This window comes from Vanessa atalanta, chromosome 13, assembly GCF_905147765.1.
Source record: "Vanessa atalanta chromosome 13, ilVanAtal1.2, whole genome shotgun sequence".
Lineage (NCBI taxonomy): Eukaryota > Metazoa > Arthropoda > Insecta > Lepidoptera > Nymphalidae > Vanessa > Vanessa atalanta.
In genome coordinates this window covers 3921085-3943241 of record NC_061883.1, presented here as the reverse complement: position 1 = coordinate 3943241, position 22157 = coordinate 3921085, and the positions used below count along the sequence as shown (strand labels likewise).

At 31.8% G+C, this 22157-nt stretch overlaps 1 protein-coding gene across 1 annotated transcript; it reads left to right on the top strand.

Moving 5' to 3' along the window:
• The first annotated feature begins 3480 nt into the window (after positions 1-3480).
• Positions 3481-21304, top strand: LOC125068336. The gene is made up of 27 exons (XM_047677440.1): positions 3481-3636; positions 4630-4772; positions 5061-5225; positions 5554-5746; positions 5820-7982; positions 8052-8192; positions 8276-8421; positions 8999-9069; positions 9233-9324; positions 9507-9767; positions 10074-10259; positions 10398-10522; positions 11234-11395; positions 11520-11606; positions 11934-12132; positions 12353-12478; positions 12722-12850; positions 13581-13784; positions 14068-14274; positions 14581-14671; positions 16112-16207; positions 17108-17251; positions 18083-18319; positions 18923-19090; positions 19738-19825; positions 20689-20794; positions 21188-21304. The coding sequence occupies exons 1-27, from the start codon at positions 3481-3483 to the stop codon at positions 21302-21304; spliced, it is 6003 nt and encodes a 2000-aa protein (XP_047533396.1).
• The last annotated feature ends 853 nt before the right edge of the window (positions 21305-22157 follow it).

Genomic DNA, 22157 nt, shown 5'->3' with positions numbered 1-22157 from the left:
TATCTTGTATTTATATATATAGAGGGGGTGAATAGCTTAACACTGCGGCATTCTTTTATATGAAAAATCAGTGGTGATGAAAGGAAAGTAATCATCATTTAACTACAAGCTTAAAAATAAGGCTTGTATATATTTTTATTAGTACTCGTTCTAGTTTCCGCCCGTTGTTTCGGAGGGGGGGGGACATATGCATCAGCGTATCTTATGTACTATTCCAGACAAAAATCTGCCAAATTTTATTCAGAACCATTCAACCGTCCTGGTTTGATTAAGTAACAAACATACATTCATCCAAATCTTCGCATTTATAATATTAGTAAGATTATCATGTGAGGTATTTTTAATAACGTTCCGTAGATATTTGAGGTGTTTCAATTAGGTTTAGTATTAAAATTAAATTTGTAATAACAAGCACAAGAGACCTAATATTAGCAAACAATGTAGTTTGACAACATAATTAATTAGTTTTTTGACTCCTCAAATGAAAATGTCATTAAATATTAACTTTTATGTTTTTTATTTGTTTTAAAGTTACCTTCTCCAAATATCCCAATACTAAGAAAATTAGAGTTAGACAGAGTTAGAGAGCAATGTTTAGATCTTCTTTTAACACGTTGCGGGTTGGTTGACGCACGTTTGGTAGAATTAGGTATTTCTGTCACATGACATATTTCTTATAATTGTCATCAAAAATACTATTGTATTTTTTTATATATAGCACAGGTAGGTGGACCACCTTATGGTAAGTGGTCATCACTGCCCATCGATATTGGCGCTGTAACACAAATTAACCATTCCTTACATCGCCAATGCACCAACAACCATGAGAACTAAGATGTTGTATATCTTGAGTTAACCCAAAAATACTAAGTATTACTGTTTGGCGGCAGAATCAGTCTAAGTCGCGTTTCAGAAACAGAAATAAGGGATTTATTACTCAAGTAAATATAATTTTATCGGCAAATTACATATTAATATCGTTTAGTGTTAGTTAATCGCAATAGTTGAAAAATTTATATCGGTACAAGCCCATATCCTACATGAATGTTTGTGGTTCAATGAATGTGATCGTTATTGTACAATCACTACTGATTTATGGCACTGAACATAATTAATAGCACGAATCACTTTAATTCAATTACAATCGAGGATCGTAACCGATACAAAATAATATTCCATGCAAATAGCTGCTGTTTGTTAAATTATAGCGCTTAATGGGAAACGTGTCCACGTTTGCTACAACAATGCTTGTATCCACGACATTCAGCAAATTCGGCTAAAACTATTCCGGTATAGCTTAAATTTTGTCTATTTGCGTTCTTCTCACACTAAATATTCGTTCAATTTGCAAACGTTCAGCTTCACAATAGATATTTCAAATCGGATGACACAGCAAAATATCTGGATGTAAAGTACCTCCAATCAATATTAAAATGAGACCTTTCCACTTAACGGCTTCAATTCCATCGCAGGCATACATCGCAAATCTTCTATAACTCGTAGGCAATCAGCCGTGAGATCGCGCTATTTCCTCTGCATCCACACTGAGAGGTAATACGCCTATTACTCGTGACATAATGGCGCCTTGTGATTGGATAAATTCTGTAGTGAAAAAAATCGCTATAGACCGGGAACAATTTATTTCATGAACCGATGGTTCTATGAAGCAGCTTTTGTATCATACACAATGCCTTTACCGGCTAAAGTGAAAACGTTTTGTAAAATTATAAATGGGTTACATTATATTTACTTAATTATTTAAAAAACGATTTGAAATATTTTAAATATAATTATTATTTTTCTATATAAATTTTGTATACTACAATAGCAAATTGATTTCACATAATCACTTACAACTAAAATGAAATTGCAAGTATGTTATAGTTAGGTTGTACGATATCGACGGGCGCTCCATCCCCGTTTATTGAATGGGCAAATAGACTCTTGATCGTTTCATTACACATGAGATATTACGAGAGAAACATTGGGCTTCGGTAAAATGATGAAAAGTGCGGGATCATCGTGTTTTTTATAGAATATTATTTCATTTATGAACCCAGGGAGAGTAAAAGTATAATGAATTATTATAAAAGTTTATTGTAAGTAATTAATATTGCGTAATATTAAGTATATGTTTTATCGCGTCTTAAAGTAAAATGAACATTGTCTCAGTGGTATATTTTTGTAGAAGGAATGCTCAAGACGAGCTCGTCAAACACGCTGTGTAAGTAAGATGCTACCAGTTCAACGTTTAATTAAGATAATGCGTGCTCCCGCTTTTGATGGAGCCACGTCGCGCGTCGTAGCGTCTTGTCATCATCCTTATACTCATAGGAAGCAAGCTACCTCTAATCTTAACTTAAAATGTGCCGCATCACAAGCTACACACTAATATCGTATATAATTCACAGTATTATAGTTAGTGAATAGTTTTAATAGAATAAAATAAAATAGAATAAATAGAATTAGTATTTTATTTCAATTCAGCGACATTTCAACGACAAAATTTCGATTAGTCAGTACTATATATAATGTATTATATATAGATATATCCATATACCATTTTTTTATCTGTATTCTATGAAAAGGAGCCGGACAAAAGTGGTCCTGATACGCTAACGCTATATTAGAATCAATAATTCTTATAAGAATGTTTCGTTTCTGTTGTTTAAAACTCTAATATAATGCAATTTACCCACTTGAGGGATTCAAACTTCCTCCATACCAAATATCATCTATATCGGTTCAGAGGTTCAAGTGTGAAGAGGTAACAGACAGAGTTTCTCTCGCATTTATAATATTAGTGTAGACTTAGATATAGGTAATATGGATTTTCTAAAACTTAAGAAACGACTTAAGAAAATAGTTCGATATTATTCGAGTGTCGTAGCTCTGTAGGTATATATCAATGATTTTCCCTCATTCCTTTCCCTAGGATAAAGGTCGTAATTAATACTCGTGCCGTCACTTTGTCCATTGGTATTTAGTAAAATAAATCATAGAAAATATATAAAATTATATTCCAATTATTTTCACGTTGAATTCGAATACTATGCATACATATAGCTACAAATTTAGGAAAACTTTGAAAATAATTTAACGTTAATAATTTATAAATAAGCAAAACAATCACTTTTGTTTTGATAAATTTAAAATACAAATATATTTTATAAACATAATTATAATTTTATGTTTTTATCAGCTTCTATATATTTTACTAAAGGCTTTGAAATGAAACAGAGATTTCAAGAACCTTCCTTTATGTTTTGTGTTTTTTAGTGTTCCGCAACAGCCAAATGAGTCATAGTGATTCTATTCTCTTTGGCATTAGCAGTGTGACAGCGTACACTATGACGTAATATATAAACTTACTGGTATAACTTAGAACAAGTCTATGAAAAGAAAATTCTAATGGAATCACTGTCAAGTGTCAACAAATACTTTTGTTTTAATATCTTGTCAATAGCTGAATATATTACAATGATTAATCTGAACAACATAAGTGACCTTGATGAAAAATATGAAGAGGGATATTCTGACGAAACTTCAATACGCTGGAGTAATGTACTCTTCATTCCATTCCACCCAGTGTTCAGGAGTGTTGTTATTGCGGTGGTCGTGATTAAAACAATTATTGTAAGTAATGTATAACCGATCGTCGTTTTATGATTAAAACGACTATCTAGTTAAAAGGTTAAGTACTAATATGTTTGTATCAGGATCATTGAATTGTCATCCAAATAAGCAGAAGTGTATTTCTATGTTGTCTCCTTCGGCAAGTACGACAAATACCTAATTATAAGTACAGAAACATGAAAGAAACATGGTAACTAATATGTTCCATAGCAAAGTAAGACGGCAAATTTATCTATTGGCATTCCTTATATAAATACCGTATTTACGATATACGAATACGATTGCATGATTGGTGTTGTAGCTAATTTGTAAGACTTCAGATCCTGTGAGATTCTGGCGTCAAGCCCGGATCAAACCAATAATAAATTATTGAGGATAGTTTTTCTTCTGAGGAATTCTTAATAGCAGTTCGGGTGTTTTATTATTGGCAGTGTATGCACTCTCTTGCCTCTGCACGTAAAATATGAGTCGTGTGATTAAACGCTCTCCGATCTGAGAGAGGAGAATAAAATTCCACTTGTATTTGCGCTCATATTTGTGATAATATTTTCTGTGCAGTTGACTAGTCTCCGTTAAGAATGACCACCATGAGCAAAATCGGTCAAGAGAACATCATCATGAAACCGAAGTGGCTCCTTGTTTTGTATATAAAAAAAAAAAACTTTTGTTACAACTCGAAAATTTTCAATGAACAAGAATCCACTTCATACTTAGTATTTACTTTATTGTTATATCTAGTAAATCCATTAGGCAAAACGTTTTATGGCAAACAGAGCGTAAATGAAAAATATTACATATTATGTTAGTAGTTTTTGGCAGTCTGGTAGCCATTGTAGTAAATTGCTGATAAAATAAATTTTCACGCCCCATTTTTCATATTAAAACGCTCTAATCTTTTACGATATACTTTAAATATCTAGTGAATTTGTGTTGTTTTCTTTTATGATTGTTACTAATATAATAATTACTTATTTTTCTTTGTTTAATTCGCAGGGTCCTATTCAGTCGGTTTATCCTATAGTTTACTGCTGGGAGACGATGGAAGATATACCGGAATTGTCGTTTATTAAGATTCTCTATTTGTACTTTTGCGATCCAATTTATGGCCTAGACACATTTCTTCATATGCTTCACAGGTGATTGTATGTTTCGAATCGCAGAGTGAATTTAATCGAATTAAAATTGGTTAGGTCCAGATATATGTTGTTTCACATTGACAACGTGTTTGGGCTTTAATAATGACACATATATTATTATCCAATTTCAAAGCTATTAATTGCGTTAATCTATTATGAACTTTCAATAAACAAAAAAGTATATATTTTAATATAATCACATTTAGTTATTATTATTTAATATGTTACTTTTAAAAAATAGATAAGAGTAATTTGTTATGAAATGCTGATAATATCTTTTTTAACTAGACAAGTAACCGAGGAAGCTATGAGGCGGGAATATTTGCCAAAATCAGCATTCTTGCTTTTGCTTGATATTCTGTCTTTAATTCCTTTTTATCGCATTATGGCTGAAGAAGTGTGTTCCCCGGTCGAATTATGGCCAAATATACTTTCATTCACCGAATTTGTTATGTAAGTATATTAATTATATCAACTTATTTTACTTATTTACTTATAATAAGATATGAAATTAATCTATACAAAAGTGTGGCTGATAGTATAATTTCATTATTGGTAATGAGAACTATCAAAATACATACCAAAGATTAAATGAACGATACAAATTAATGTCATTGCTCGATAAAATCCTCTTCTTCTTTCGAGTTTTCTTTTATCGAGCTTGTACTTAATTCCTTACGCCGTGTTTGCAACTGGTGTAAATATCGGTTATTATCATACTTTTTGGTAAAGTTACCTCATTATTTGATATAAGTGGACTTTAATATTTCTATTATTTTAGTATCTACAGAGTAGCGGATAGTTTTTCTCTGTTAACTACTCATAAATTTATCTGGATTGTTTGCGGATATACAATAATGTTAGCAATAAGTATCAATTGTGTTACTTGTTTTATACTTTTACTGACATCGCATGGTCTTTGCGAAAATTGTAAAACTGGAATATATGATTGGCGGTCTTACGTGATGCATAAAGTAAGTAACGGTCGTTCAAAGTATGTAGAACGAAATATGTCATTTTGCTTATTTTTATAAATAATATTTTTAGCTAAACGAAACTGACGCTTACTTCTCTACGTACGTTTATGGAGCATCAATGGTTTTATCATATGCTGTTAATAAGCAATTTGATGAAATTAAACCTTCGACTTTGTCAGAATACATAATCATTAGCATATTGTTAATCGGAGGAAATATCCTACTAACATTTATTGTATTTCCAAAGATGGTTGCTGAGGCACTATTAAAGTTACGAAGAATATGCATTTATTATCCACAAGTGAAAAGAATCATTGAGGAAACCCAAAGACGTAATCCAACATCAAAAGCATATATTGAGGTTAAAAAGTTCTATGAGCTTATGTGGCATAAACGAAATGGTATAACTTGGATACCGGAAGTAATAACAGAGTTACCGAGATATTTGAGAGTTGACATCAGGCAAGATTTAGTTTGGCCAGTTTTTTATCATAGCCCAACTTTAAGAAAAACTTCAGCTCCTTTTAAGCGTTGGCTTAGTGAATACGTTAGATTCGACTATAAGTTGCCCGGTGAAAGACTGTACACCGGACTACATTGCAATTCGAATTTATATTATCTTAAATCTGGTATAGTTCAATTAATATCTATGGACGACGCATCAACACCCTTGATTTCTGTAACGAGTGGGACAATTTTTGGTGATATTAACTTCTTTCTCCCTGCTTCAAAGAGAAAAGTGATTGTTCGTTGTCTGACTTATTGTGAAGTCTTATATATAGCACGTGTAGATATTCTTAATTCATTACATAAATATCCAGAAGATCGTCGTATGATATTGCGTCTAACAAAAGGAAGGATTAAGCACGCTCGTACTTTGTACACGTGTAAACAACATGTTAGAGGTTTAGATAGGGCGGAGGACGAAGGTATCGCCTGGGTTAAGAGACGGTGGTGGGAACTTTCTGACGCCTTATCCAACTGGAAAAAGCGATCTTCTAAGAAAGAAGGTGACAAGTGTGAATTACCGGCAGAAGACACGGTTTACCATTGTGCAAAATATATTGGGCAGTTAGTGCTGTGCAGTGATATACAGCTACAAATGAATTCCATGTTCTCTAATGTTAAATTTCCATGGATATTCGTACCAGATTCCACGTTTGGTCGAATATGGAAAAAAATTGTAACTACTACGGTTTTTTGGGTATTATTATTGTACCCTCCATACATAACCAGAAACGACATACCTACGTGGTTTAAATTTTTCCAGTTTTGGACTGATCTTGTTTATATTCTTGATATCGTAGTATCACTTTTAACATCTGTAGTGAAGAATGAAAATATCACAGATAATTTCGCTGCTGTAATGTTCGCTCGCTGTAAAAGTACACGATTCGTTTTAGATGTTCTGTCGACTGTATGGATAGAGAATTTGGTGCTAATTTGTGGTGTACCTCAGTTATACGCTGCCTTTCAATTCAATCGCTTAATCAAAATATACGTTTTATTTAGCGATTGGGAAATTAACAAGAACCCAGTTTACGATGTTTGTTATAAAATCACCTTGATAAACGTCTCCTTCATTTACATCGTCAGCTACTTTATTTTTTTGGTTGACAAAAGCAGTCCAAATTTAACGACATCTTATTTCTATGGCGAAGTATTTTGTAAAAGAGGAACATCTGATGACAAATGTGATTTCGAAGGAGTTCACCCGCTTATTGTTGCGTTAGCCTGGACTTTAGAATATTTGTATTACGAGTACCTTCCAAGCACATTGATGGATATATACTTTGCACTTTTAATCAGTTACATATCGTTTATAGTTTACATTTATTGCAAAACCAATTTGGTTGCATCTCTTTATTTGAAATATAGGGAAATTTGTAATTATCAATATTTTGTGGCAAATATTAAAAAACATTACACACATCATAAAATTCATCCCGATTTACTCAAGCGCTTAAATAGATATTTAATATGCCATTGGAAATATTATAAGGGTATGGATGTAATGCATCCAAACTATTTAAAAAATGAACCTTACGACATTTATTGGAAAGTTCACGGTGAAGTTGCAGAGAGAGTAATAAAAGAATCAAGAGCATTTATATCTGCTGATCCTGCTCTTATAAAAGAGTTAGCGTATAAAGGAAAATTTCTGGTACTTCCCAAGAATTCGACCATTATTCTTTATGGTATAGTGTGTAAGAACGTATCGTGGATCGTGCAGGTAATTTTTTTTTTAAATATTTATTTATGATGTTTTGAATTTTATAAAATTCCTAATTGTTTTTTTAAGGGCTCAGTTTTATGTGAATATCCTGATGATCAGGGCGAGCTAGTATCAATAAAGTATAATCCTGGAGAATTGCTAACATCTTTTGGAGTATTTTTTGGTACCGTTTCTTTGAGAACCTTGAGCGCCTACACTGAATGTGAAGTTCGTGCCTTTAAAATTGAAGTATATCTATATTTATATTGAAAAAAATAAATAAACAGTAAACGATTAATAAAAACTTATAGATTTTGTATATAAAAACTCAAGATTTTAATAATATAATTAAACATTATCCGAACGAGATGGCACATTTTCAACATTGCATTGAAGAATTTTCTCCGAAAATTGATGTTATGGTGCAAGATTATATAAAAAAACATAAAAATGTAATGTATTCTACACACAACAGTAATTATGACACGAATAATAATAAGTGAAATATATGTTATGAAAACTTATTATCGATATATTTATCATTTTAGTATCAAAAAATTCTTAGACAACATATTTTTCATGCAAGGAAATCTGGTATAGTACACAAAAATACGTTAAATGATTCCAATGAAACAGAAAAACCTGAAACTGGATATGCTTTCATAAATCCATCAACGAAGTGAGTATTGGGTACAAGACTCTAACATAATCTAAGTAAAAATATTGTAGTTATAAATAATTGTTTGTATGTTAAACTTCTATTGGCGCACCTCGGAGGTAAAACCAACTTAAATGCCCTGACGGCACTTCCACTCCCACTCTCACTCCCTTATTTGTTTGGCGCGTTTTCTATATATTATAATATATATATAAAAAAATGTTTTATTATATACTTTACATTTATTTATGGCTTTCCTTACATTTTAAATTATTTCAATAACCATTCGATGATCCCTTCTGTCGGACTTCCAGTGACGGTCTTAGCTTTTTTTTATTTTAGTAATATTTGGTTGCATACATTGTTTTTTTTTCAGCTTCATGCACTTTTGGATGTTATTCCGCGCAATTGTCGTTGCCGTTTCTATAGCAACAACTGCAATTCAAGGTATTTTTTAATACGATATAAGAAATATATATTTTAATAAGATTTTTGATTTCAGTTCTCAAAGTTACTGGTTTTTTTGTGTGTGTGTGTGTGTTTTTTTTATATAATTTTTGCTCTCTTATTTTAGAATGCAAATAATATTTATTAATTTTATTATTTGAAGGTGGTAGTGGAGCTTGTTACAAAAAACCGTTTCAAATGTTAAGTGAATTCTGCGATTTCGTTGCACTTGTCGATATTTGTATGAAACTATTTGTAAGTTGCTTTTTCTCGTAATCAATTTATACTTATAACTGTATTGTAGACAGTGACAAAAATAATCTTTGATCAATTTAATTCAATAAATAAATCCTACGCTGTTATTATCTCGATTATATTAGCATCAAAACTATTCCAATACTTTAAAAACTTGTTAATGTTTAATTTTCCTACGACAGATGGGTTATTACGATGAACGAGGCTTACTAATCACAAGCTTACGTAAAACTGTTGTCCACTATGTTTTTCGTGGCTTTATATTCGATCTCATCGGATGTTTGCCGTGCTACCAAATTATTAATTTATTTACCACAAAAACCATCAACGAGGCCAATGGGATGTTATTGGACACAATTAGTAAATTCGCACATTTATATATTCTCATGGGATACTTTAATTACATAGCCGACAGGCCAAACATAAGCTTTGCATTTTTAATGGTTCGTGATATTTGTAGTACTATTTTTATATTTAAATATTTCACTTCTGCGTTTGGGAAGAATGTTTGGGAAGATGTTAATTTTTATTGCTCAACATGAAATAAATTAATTAAAAAAATGAGTATTTAAAAATTATGTGGTGCTTGTTTATACTTAAGTCCGCGATCTTCGGTAAGGATAACATTCACTAATAACTGGGACCCGTTTGTTAAAATTAATTTGAGGATATATTTTTATTGGGTTTTATTTAGGCATAATTTGTAAATCAATTATTCTTATTGACTTAATTTGCTACATAAAATTCAGATACTGAAGTGGCAAGTCGTTTCTCTGCTTGTAATGCTTGGATCAGCTCATTACTTCGTGAGTCAATGTATAGATTTCGAATGGGGAGAAAATTTTATTCTAGAGAGAATGTCTCGTCGAAATCATTGCTGGTTGCCAAGCTACCTTCCACTTGATGAAAACCCTACTAAATATCAGCTACATATGGTAAACTGACAGTTTTATAATTATATTATATTATTTTGACACAAAATGTGTTCAACGAAATATTATAATTTTATTAAGAATATTACTCAGAGCATACTTTAAGTACTGGATTTTTTATAAAACAAATTACCTTTTCAGGTTTATGCGGAAAGTCTAAACCTTGCTCAGAGCGGTTTTATGAGATTTAATCTTGGAAAGTTTCAAATAAATCGTGAACACCTCGGAGTTGGATTCGTACTTTTCGTTATTGGAGGTATGTTCTGGTAAGTGCTGATAACACTAAAGAATTTACCATCACAATATACACACATCCTATTGTTAATATTAATTAATTTTATTTATTTGGTATGGATGAAATTACCGCGTACACGTGATAATTTGGACCGTAGTGGTAATTAAGATATTATTGAAAAATGACTCGGTTGTGAAATAATTATTTAATAAAAGGCCAGCTTAAATAATACAGCGTGATGTTTAACGAATATATATATTGTTTCATTTTATTTAATAACCCTGTGAATTTAACTAAAACATAGCGGAGGAGATCCACATCAGTTTACCGATATTGTAATAATTGTATTTTGTATTAGCGAATAGCGGCAGATGTTGTCCAGGGGCTAACTCTCCTAAGGTACTTATGGTACGATTCCTATTATATTCCGATCCGCAACTCGATCGTTGTATTAGTGGAATAGGAAAACATATAAAGGCACGACTATATTTCGATTCGATTGCGATAAACTGTCAATTCTTAGTAAAATTTGGGTCCTGGTTAAAACAAAAGCGATCGGTCAAACGAAGTAAGTTGATATGCTGCAGATGTACATTACCAAGTATTGCTGCTTGGCGACAGAGTATCTGATGAGTAGGTGGTATTTACCCAGACGGGTTTGCACAAAGCCCTTCCACCAAGTAAGATATATAAGTTTACATATGAGTTTATTTTGTTGTTATACATAAGTTTATTTGTCTAGGTATGTGATGTGTTACTCATTAACTCTACTCGTATTAAATTATCGCGGTAATACGTTATTTCAACACGGAGTAAATCAATTGAGAAGATTCTTGAAAGCGGAGAGAGTTGATAACAAACTCATCAAACGAGCGGTAGCCCATTTTAGATATTGGTGGTTAAGGTAAAGTAATTGGAAGTAATAATGTTTGTAATTGATTAATTTGTTGATAATTAATACGTCGACGAGGAAAATTTCTCTACATGTACGTAATATATTTCTAATTAAATAAGAAATTAATTTATAGGACAAAAGGAATAAACATTCAGAGTTTAATGAATGAACGCATAGGCGTTATATTTAGACAGGACTTGAGTTACTATTTCTTTAAAAAGTAAGTATGGTACTGGACTTTTTTGACGGTATGGTAAATCTTTGAATGATAACTGGGCCTTCGGGAACCTGATTATGGAGAATTGGTATCTGCTAATATCCTTGTCATGGAAACGGATCGCGGAACGTATTCACTGCCATGTTCCGTGCCAAGCTCCACTTATATCTTGGCAGAGGTCGTTTTCGAGGTAAGACTGATTACGTTCACCCGCATCCCTCGCAAAAGACTACGGTAAGCATTTTACATTTAGTATTTGGGTTGCCTCATCAGATATTAAATACATCATAGTTATTTAAAATTATAAAATAACTTTATCATTGTAATCAGGGCTGTGGAAGCTACTGATACTCTTCTGTGCGGTGTCGAAAGCGTAGAACGAGATCTGGCAAGCGCTTCAACCCAACTTTATTTTCTTCCACACGAAACTATCGTTAGACAAATGGATCTTACTCCTTACGTTTTCATCGTTCACCGAGGAAAAATAATGATTAAGAAAGACGGTGCTGATTTAGCTATTTTATCAAAGGTTGTTATAATCACTAAATATACGAATTACTTTCCATCCTTGTATGACATTTTAGCTTTGTATACTTTAAATTGTAAGTTTAATAGTTATTCTCTAATTATTATATTTATTATGATTATTAGCAGTTTCGTCATTTGTTAATTTAAAAACATAAAAAATACCCATTTGTGTAGTTTAAAATTATATTTTAAAAATAATTACCTTTAACTTTATATCATAGGGTTCGATATTTGGCCAATTAGACGAATCTACTCCCAGACCACTACGCATTTCAGCCGTGTCTACAGAATATGCCGACCTTCTACAGATACCCATAAAAGATTTTCAGGAAATCATTGGTGACAAGGTGAAATTTTCTAAATATTTTTGTAATTGTGTTTTAATTATTGAATGTCCGGTTACTTTATTTAAGAAACGATTCGTTTTTACGTACGTATAGTAAGATTTTGCTTTCATTGACTTCATACTTGCGGATCATTACTAGTTTATCAATAAAAAAAATCCAATTCCAAGCCAATAGTTCTCACAGTCCGTAAGCAAAACAAATCGTTTTATGAATTAATTAATCGAGCTTAATGTTTCTTGGCAGGGCAGAGAAAATATTGCCAAAAATCCACAAGCAAAATACGATTATATGTGTGTTAAAAATATAGTAACTGAAAATCCATATAATACAATAAGATATTTGCTCAGACGGCGAAAAACTATCAAGTGCCCGGTGAGTTGCCATTTTTAACTGCTAAAAAGAAGGTGTTTTAAAATTCTTTTGAACATACTCTCATCATTATTCAATTTAATATTTAATATATATACTGTTTTTGTGTCAATGATTTATTTTGTGTGGGATTTAGAATATATCCACGATTTTCTTATGTTTAACTAGCACCAGCTTCGCAGGGTGTTAAATAATAGAGAAAATTATATGATATCAATATAATTTACTCTTATAGCACTCAGGATTATTAGGTACTATATTAGTACTACATTCGTTTCCGAGAATACCTCCAAAATACAAACAAATTTTCCCTTCTTATAATATTATTAGCATAGATTCCCGTAACTCTCGAATAGCTCGCAGACGACAAACATTTTTCCATCTTACTTAACAATTATCGTTTATTATCATATCGCGCAATTTACTCAATTTCATTACAAATAATAAATATTTTGATTTATAAGCTATATGCTAGTAAAGTTTTGGCATTAAAGAGTAACAAACATCTATACAGGATGTATTTTACACAAAGTTTTGCATTTATAACATTGGTAGGATTAGAAGCGTAGATTCAGAAAAATATTTTTACAAAAAAGTCAGGTTTTTTCCTCTTTGACAAACCTAATTTTTATAGATGTTTCACTTTTATGATGACTATTTTGTGATAATTTTGTCTTATAGTAATTTTTTATAATTTTAAATTAATATTAATGTAGAGTTGTTTTTAAAAAAGTGGATGAAGGTGCGAGTGAAGGCAAGATCTGGTACATGGTACTCTCGATTCCTGTACGTTACCTGGATATTTGGTCCGGTGGCATCAGCCTTTCTAGTTCTTCTTTTAGTAACGTTGCCGGAAGGGAATAATTTGGAGATGATATTTTTTTTCACGATTTTGGATATCATCCATGTACTTCACATGGTAGCTGACTTTTACTCAGTGAGTATTTCCATTAAATTATTGGAATTTATATTTGAACTGTTGGAAAAAGGTAACTGGTATATGGTTCATCTTGGTATGATCGATATGAAAAAAACAGCGGTAGCTTTACATTAAATCAATCCTCTAAAATAACGATTCGTAACTACGTCCTATTAAAAGAATCCTTGAATAAAGTTCATTTTGGATCTTCAATGCTTATAGTCATTTTTTTTCCTTTTAATGTATAGGCTGTTTAAATATTTTAAATTTTACGTATTTATAACTTGTTGTTTTTTTTTAGACTGAACTGATAGTCATTCAAAGAAAATGCGTAGATGTTCCTGTACGTTGGGGTATTTTGAAGAAGTGGCAGTTTTACATTGACGCACTGTCTATCATTTTACCAATAGCAACATATTTTACTGGTAATAGAGCTTATAGTTTGACGAGGCTCCTAAGATTGCGTCTGCTCTATAATTTTCATCAACACTTATGCAAGGGATTTGAGGTGTGGATTTTTTAATGTATTCTTTACATGAGTGAAATTATAAACAGTCCACTCATCGAAGTAGTTATCACATTGTAGAACAATTTCTATAAAGTAGGTACTTGACTTTTTCTTATCCTCTGTTGATGTAGCAATGACAATCGTAGAACGATTTTCATCTAATAGAAAAAAAATCTTTAGAATCTTGACAAAAAACATTGAATATATATTCACTTAACGAGATAACAAAAACTCACATTTTTTTCTCTATAAGATAGAAAGAGATAGAAAATCAAACAAAATAATCATGTTATATTACTGTTTCAGAGCACAATTGCTCCAATATTATTAAAATTTATAATAGTAACTCTTCTGCTCCATTGCATGACGTGTGGCTGGATATATGTGGCATGTCGAGGTAATAGTTACAAAATTAATTTCTCCATCATTGATATTAATTACTGTAAAACCTTTGATTTTAGTATATATAAAATATTGTTCACACATTATTCCTCAGTTATTCCTTAAGGCGAAGATGTGTTATGTAAAGTGGGCTTATTTGAATTGTATTAAAATTTTCTTTTCGGTTATCATTATTGAATACATAAATATACAACATTTATGGAAATTTCAGCTCCAAATTTTTATGGTAACATTGAGAAGCAGTAGGAATAGAAAAAAAGTACTCTCTATTTTTGTAATTCTTCCCTTTTTGTTCCTAAGCAATATTTAGTAAGATTTTTTTATTGACTTCAGCAAATTGCATTATACGATATCAAGATAACTTAGCGACTTGTTATTTTTAAATATATGGTTATATCCATATTTTTTGTGGTCTTGCCTAATAAATTAGTGCAAGACGAGGCACGAGGGGTATCTACGAGGTCAGAACTAGGTACATTTATCCGTAATACCATATCGAGTATCATCAACAACTCTTAGTACAAATACATTACGTTACATTACATTAACAACCTGTAAATTTCCTACTGCTGGTTTAAGGCTTCCTCTCCCTTGGAAGAGAAGGTTTTCGGAGCATATTCCACCACGCTACAAAAACATATAACTAATTATTTATTTATTTAAGTAAATGTTATTGGGTTTTTCTGTCAAGAAATTCTTATTAGCAGCCTGAAGTTTGCAAATTGACAGTGTCAACATTCCCGTGACTTGGAAATATTGGTTCTGCATCTGAACTTTCCAGTCGTGTCGGGTTTGCCGTGCCTTCAGATTATGAGAATGATGGTTTAGAATTTAGAGGTCATCTGTGTTTGCAAATACACTTGATTACTTTTATATCGGTAATTACGTATTAACGCTACAAAAAAGGGTTAGGTTTAGAATTCCACCGCATGATTTTGGATTTGGATTTTTTTATATGATTTGGTACATTTGATTGCGCAAAATTGGCAAAATTCGACTCTGTTAACTCTGACTCAATATGGTCTCGTCGGTATGAGAGAGAGTGGTTTTTATGAAACCGAAGGCGCGAGGGTACTCCCCAGCTCGTAGCGCCAAAGGTCACTTCGTTTCGAAATTGTTGATAAACAATCTAAAATTAAGGTTAGAATATTTATTTTTGCCAATATCTCGGGAACGGAGTATTATAGGTTAGGTTACTAACCTGATATTGGCGTATTCACAGTTCGCGTAGATAAGTATTTGTTGGTTGAACGAGCACCGGGAGCAAAAAACTTTTTACAATCATTGATAGATAATTAGTAAAGTATAATAAAACTTAAAATCTGGTGTTTGTATCTATAACTAAATTAATCTACACTTATTGTTTGAATATTGAACGTACGTTTAGTTTATTTAAGAAAGACTCGAGATTAAGGTTTTAAATTATGATTTGTAGGGTCGGAGTTTCCATTAGATATACCAGTTGTACCACCAGATATAAATACTACGATTGATTACAGCGAATGGTGCTCACCTAGCCAAAGGAAAGGAGGTATTTTTTATTATCCTTACATTTCTTTTTGAGGTAATAGGTAGGTCGAAGCCACCTGGTATTAGGTGGTCAGTACCGCTCATAGACATTGACATTGCTAGAAATATCTACATCGCCAGTGCGTCACCACACTTAGGAACTAGGAAATAATATCTATTGTGCATGTAATTGTGTCAGCCTTCAACTACAGCACAACGTTAAATACAACTATTTACGAAGACAGGATTACCCAGAGCCCTATAAATTTAATTAAATGAAGAAAATAAAACAAAATTCTTCAAAGAGTTGGCACGTTATACTAAAAAAGAAAACAGTTAAGTTTCTTTTTAATTTTTAGTACATTTTATATTATTATTGAAGTCAGTTTTTTACACGACTGTCCAAAAAGAGAAGTGTAATGTTTTTATGGTTCTTAATATATAATATGTTTTTAAGTTTCATTATTCCAACGTATCTTTTAAATGCCTGAACAGCTTCTGATGTACGGGTTATCGTTGGAATGGATTATGATGAGATTATAATAGACAAAAATTTATGACAAATTCCGTTTAAATTAAAACTTAAATTTAATTTGGTATATATAAATATAACTTTTTGTAATTTTGTGTGAGAATGGTGTATTCTCCTGTAATCTGTTGTGTATAGTTAGTTTTAATTTAATGTAAAGTGAGTTTGGACGTATATTATTTACGACTGTTGGGGACCCAAATAAATAAATAAACACAGTAACAAAAAAGAAGCTTAAATAAGTTTATATGAAACTGCATATATAAAGATAAAGAGAGGGAAAGGTCGCTTGGAGTTGGTAATAGTTATTTCCAAATTCCAGATTGAGTTTTTCTTTGCATTACAGTTCCATATTACGTGTAAAAAGTAGCGATCCCTTTTAATTATTTTCAGGATGCGTTCGAATAACAAGGAACTATGTCGAAAATAATAAAAATAAATTCAGTTTCCTGGTACCTATAAAATGGACTGCGGATTATATCGTCGCCATGCTGTACATAATAATTATATATACTCACACGGAAGTCGATATCGTGAGTATCGCAATTATATTGTACAATGTACATGTCAGACGACACGAAATAAATCTAAATATTTTTTTGTGTAAATATGTCTTCCATGGGTTCCTATACTATTTATTCGACTGTGATAATAAAAAGGTGAAGTGTTTCGTTTAAGCTAGCGAAGACGGCGGCTCAAAAGAAAAACAAACAAGAATTTTTCTTCGTATTTTTTTCGTGTAATAAATAACACTCTAAATAAATAAATAAGAATGTTTGTGTAAATATGACGTCTTCTATGCGTTACTAAACTATTCATCCGATTGTGATAAAACTGATGACGTGTTCTGCGTAAGCCAATGAAAACAAAAAAAACAAGAATCTTTCTTCGTATTTTCCTTAAATATAAAGTATGTATATTAATATAAGTAGTAACTTGTTTATTATATATGTATATTTAATTGTTAAATGCAGTTTAATTATAATTATATTCTAGTATAGTGCAATGTTTGATATAGTTAAACGTATATTTTCATGGATAGTTTTTTTTTTCAATTTGAAATATGTATATATTTTATACGTTGTTATTTTAATAACTAAATCTTGATAGACTTTCCCGTTCGTACCATTTCTTGATTTAATTAATTAGATTAAATATTATGTCTCCATGGTAATTCTTAAGATGGATATATATTTATATAGATTGTCATAATATCTACCTAAAATATATTTCAGCAGTATTTTTAGGATATAGCTGTAAAACCAGTGCCGTCGAGTTTTACGTGAATTAATTCTTATTCTTAATATAAACTATTCCAGTTCCGATCAATTTATTATTTCGTGGTTCTTTATATTTTGTTTCAGGTAGTTGCGCTCACATTGAAACAAGTTTACTACAAACTGTTCATCAACTATATCTTTTATCCGACAGAAATTTGGATTCTCAGTGTAGCTATTAGTGCTGTTTACACGAAGTTTCGAGAACTTTACGCTTACGACTACGACGTAAATAGTCTAATTACGTCTCTTCGACATAGTGGCTTGTCGCCCACTCTGTTGGAATCGGTACAGGAATATACGAAGCAACTGTGGCAAAGGCAGAGGGGTAATACAAATTTATATTATTATTATTGTATTTAAAGAACAAAAGTTGCGTTTTTTATTCATAAAGATCGTTTTCCACGAATCTAATATATTGTTTAGAATCTCGATCGTTAATGTCAGGTCAATTCAATGATAAATATGTTTATTGGAACGAAGCTCTTTACGCGGCTTACAGTAAACTGGCAGAAATCGTCTCGTAAGGAAAAGGATGCCCCCTTAAAACCACCATCACCCCACCCCTCCCCTCAGGCGACCTGCCCTTTCTTTCTCTTTCTATTATATACGAAACAATATAAACTTATGTTTTTATTGTTTTAATTCATAATGTTTTTTTAATAATAATTTAATTTCTTGACATTTAATTATTCTCAAATGTTGTTGATTAATTTCATTTTATCCGTTATAAAATAAATTTCGTTCCACCCGGGTGTCCGACGACCCATCACTCAGCTCTCAACAAGCGACACAAAGAAATGCGTATTATTTTCATAATTACATATCTCTTATTGATTAAAAACGAACATATAATATATACGTTATACGTATTAGTATAATTTCACTCAATTGGTTATAATAATACGTTTTACCTTCGAACGTTTTAAAGGTAATTGGCTTCCGGAATTAGCTCATCAAGCTCCAAATTGTCTTCGCGAAGACTTACTTGGATCATTATATATGCATCACCTACACTCGGCTCCCTTGTTCCGAGACCTTCCAGAATATTTCAATCGGCAACTGGTTGCTAGATTACGAAGAGTCGTGATTTTTCCTGGTAATTAATTGTGTTTATTTTTTAAACACCAGTATTTATGCTTTTATTTTTATTAAGCATAGCTAGGCAGACTGTCGAATGAGTCTACTGATAGTAAGTGGTAAGTGATCACCACCTTTGGACGTTGGGACTGTAAAAATATATTAACCATACGTTGCGGCGTCAATGCGAAACCAAGTTTGGGAATTAAGATATAATGTCTCCTGTAATTACACTGGCCCACTCACCATTCAAAGTGGAACCCAACAATAGAGATAAAGTTTAGCGGTAATGTATCTGATGAAGAATGGTACCTACCCAGACGGCCCTACACTAACTCAAAGTCCTTCCACCAAGTATCGTTATGAAACAGATTTTTGGGGATTCAAATTTTGACATATCTTCTTAGGTACCAATATGTCACAAACACATAAATAGACATGTCTATATACACATTTTTAGACGTGTTTATGGTTGTGTTCGTCTTGAATGTCGTCTTGGTATTTGTTACGTTTAAGAGTGTCTTCAAAAGTATCATAATTTTATTTTATATTTTAAGTATATTCAAAGCATTTCAATAGCAAAAGTTTGGTCCGTTTAATCAATTACTTTAATATCTTCTTCACTTTTGTGCTACATAGTTTAAGTAGTGCATTGCGTTGTTCTAGGTAAATACATCGTTCAGGAAGGAGATATATTCTCATTCATGTGTTTTATTCATGAAGGCGAAGTTGAAAAGTGGTATACGGATAAGAAGTAAGCTCTGACATTCAAACTTGTTACAATATTTCAATACTTTAATTCCACCAATTACGTTATTTGAATTCATAAGCCTCTAATGTTATAACGTGATATTACAACATACTCCCTAATAGCTTGCCTTATTGAACCGTTGATAATAACCGTAAAATTGATGAATATGAGCCGATAGAATCAATCAATATCATGTTACATTGATAGATTTATATATTACATTGAAATGTACATAAGCAGCACAATATATTTGATGTTTGTTTTTTTTATTTAAATTTTGGTATACATAATAATAGTATTGGAGTAATGTAAAATTAAAAACCACAGAACACCTTTTGATATATTTTTTTAAAGTATAGGTGGGCGGACCGCCTAATGGCCCACCTTAGGTAAGTGGTTACCACCACCCATAGACATCAGTGCAATGAGAAATATTAACCATTCTTGACATCACCAATAAGCCATCAACCTTGGTACGTAAGATCTTCCTCACTCACTCTTCCAACCGGAATATAACAATATTAAGAATTGCTGTTTGACGATAGAATGTATAATGAGTAGGTGGTACGTACCCTTGACGAGCTCGCACAAAATCACCAACACCCTGTATATATGTGATACTTGAAAGTTTCCATACGATTATTCTCTCGTTGAACACGAAATCAATTATAAATAAAAAAAATATATATACAAGTAGTGACGTTTTTATCCATGTGTTTTGTCAACTCAGCCATCTCAGAATTTACTCGTATTATGGTTAAATACTTTATAATCTCGTCAAGTTCATTGCTCAAGTGCGTTCGTCAGTAAATCTAGAAAATCGTACATACATTGATTCAACAGTAGTGATGTTTTTTACATTACAGCGGCGAAAGGAAAATGTTGTCTGTGCTGAATACGAACGGATATTTTGGCCTGTTACCGGGACTTTTTCCAAACACGCCGTTTCAATTTTCGTATTTCTCTCGAACGGTAAACGTTTTTTACATCACTTTACTTTTTATTTTACCTAGCAAACAATTTAAACTTTCAAGGTTGTTGTTGTTGTTTCTGGTTTTTATTTTTATAAAATATAGAGATTGTATCCATTACGTACTTCTTATTATTATACGATGGTAAAAATGTTAACATACTTTTTAGATCGACTGTATTATTAATATTGTGACGGTAATTGTTGTTTACAAAAAAGGGTTAGTTAATTGCAAATTAAAAAAAAAATAGACAAAAAACGGTCAAAATATTTTTTACCCCAGGAAGCCTCATAATGGACCAACGTTAGCTGTCCACATGGATCAGAGAAAAAGCCGCTGCTAATGCACTTCTTAAATAAAACAGTAATATTTAAGGTAATGATAATGATTTCAGGTTGTTGATATGGTTTTTCTGAGACATAAGGACTGGCAAGATTTATTGCAAGGCTATCCTGATGTCAAGGAAAAGCTGTACGCTGCCGCCAAGCAATACAGAAGGGACACAGTCTAATCCCCCCTTTTTTAATTATTACAATTTTATTATTAATTTAAAGAATAATATGTTCGATTAAGTTTATCTTAATAAAGAAATTAAATTGAAAACTGAATTATTTCATACCCGAAACCCCTAAGGAAATTGCGAAAACACTGATATAATTAGACAATGGTGAAAACATAGGTGTCTCGATCATACACATTTAATTGCAAAATTGACACAAAACCGACTGTTAAACCGGACTCCATATGGTCTTGTCGATGTACTCGAGTGATGTAACAAAGCGTGCTTTTGTTACGCAAGGCGAATGCAAAGGCAAAAGTTTCGATATTTGGTTTGACAATCAACCTAATTTTAAGATTTATTTTTGCCAAAATTACCATTGTTTAATTATTTGTGTTTTCATATTATCCCTAGTGTTTTCATTTTCATTATACTTAAATAAATACAAAGTGTAACTCGTTCACATAATGTTGTCTTAAATTTTCGCGATTATTACACATTGAAATAAAACTAGTTTTTAACGGATTTAATCGCGTATATTAATTATTTTAACATCCCGACGTTTCGAGCACTTTGCAGTGTTCGTGGTCACGGGCAGAACGTCAACGAACGAAACGTCGGGATGTTAAAATAATCAATATACGCGATTAAATCCGTTAAAAACTAGTTTTATTTCAAAGTGTAACTCGTTTAACAGGCATAAGACACTATAAACGTTTTTAAATTAAAAAAGGTTTCATAGGTAAATAAGGTGCCCTAATGACGAGACTTCACTGTACGATTGTAGGTCACGGCCGAATATCTCAGTATCCACTGACGTCGATTTGAAATTCGTCGCAACTGAAAAATTTGTCATTCAAATGAA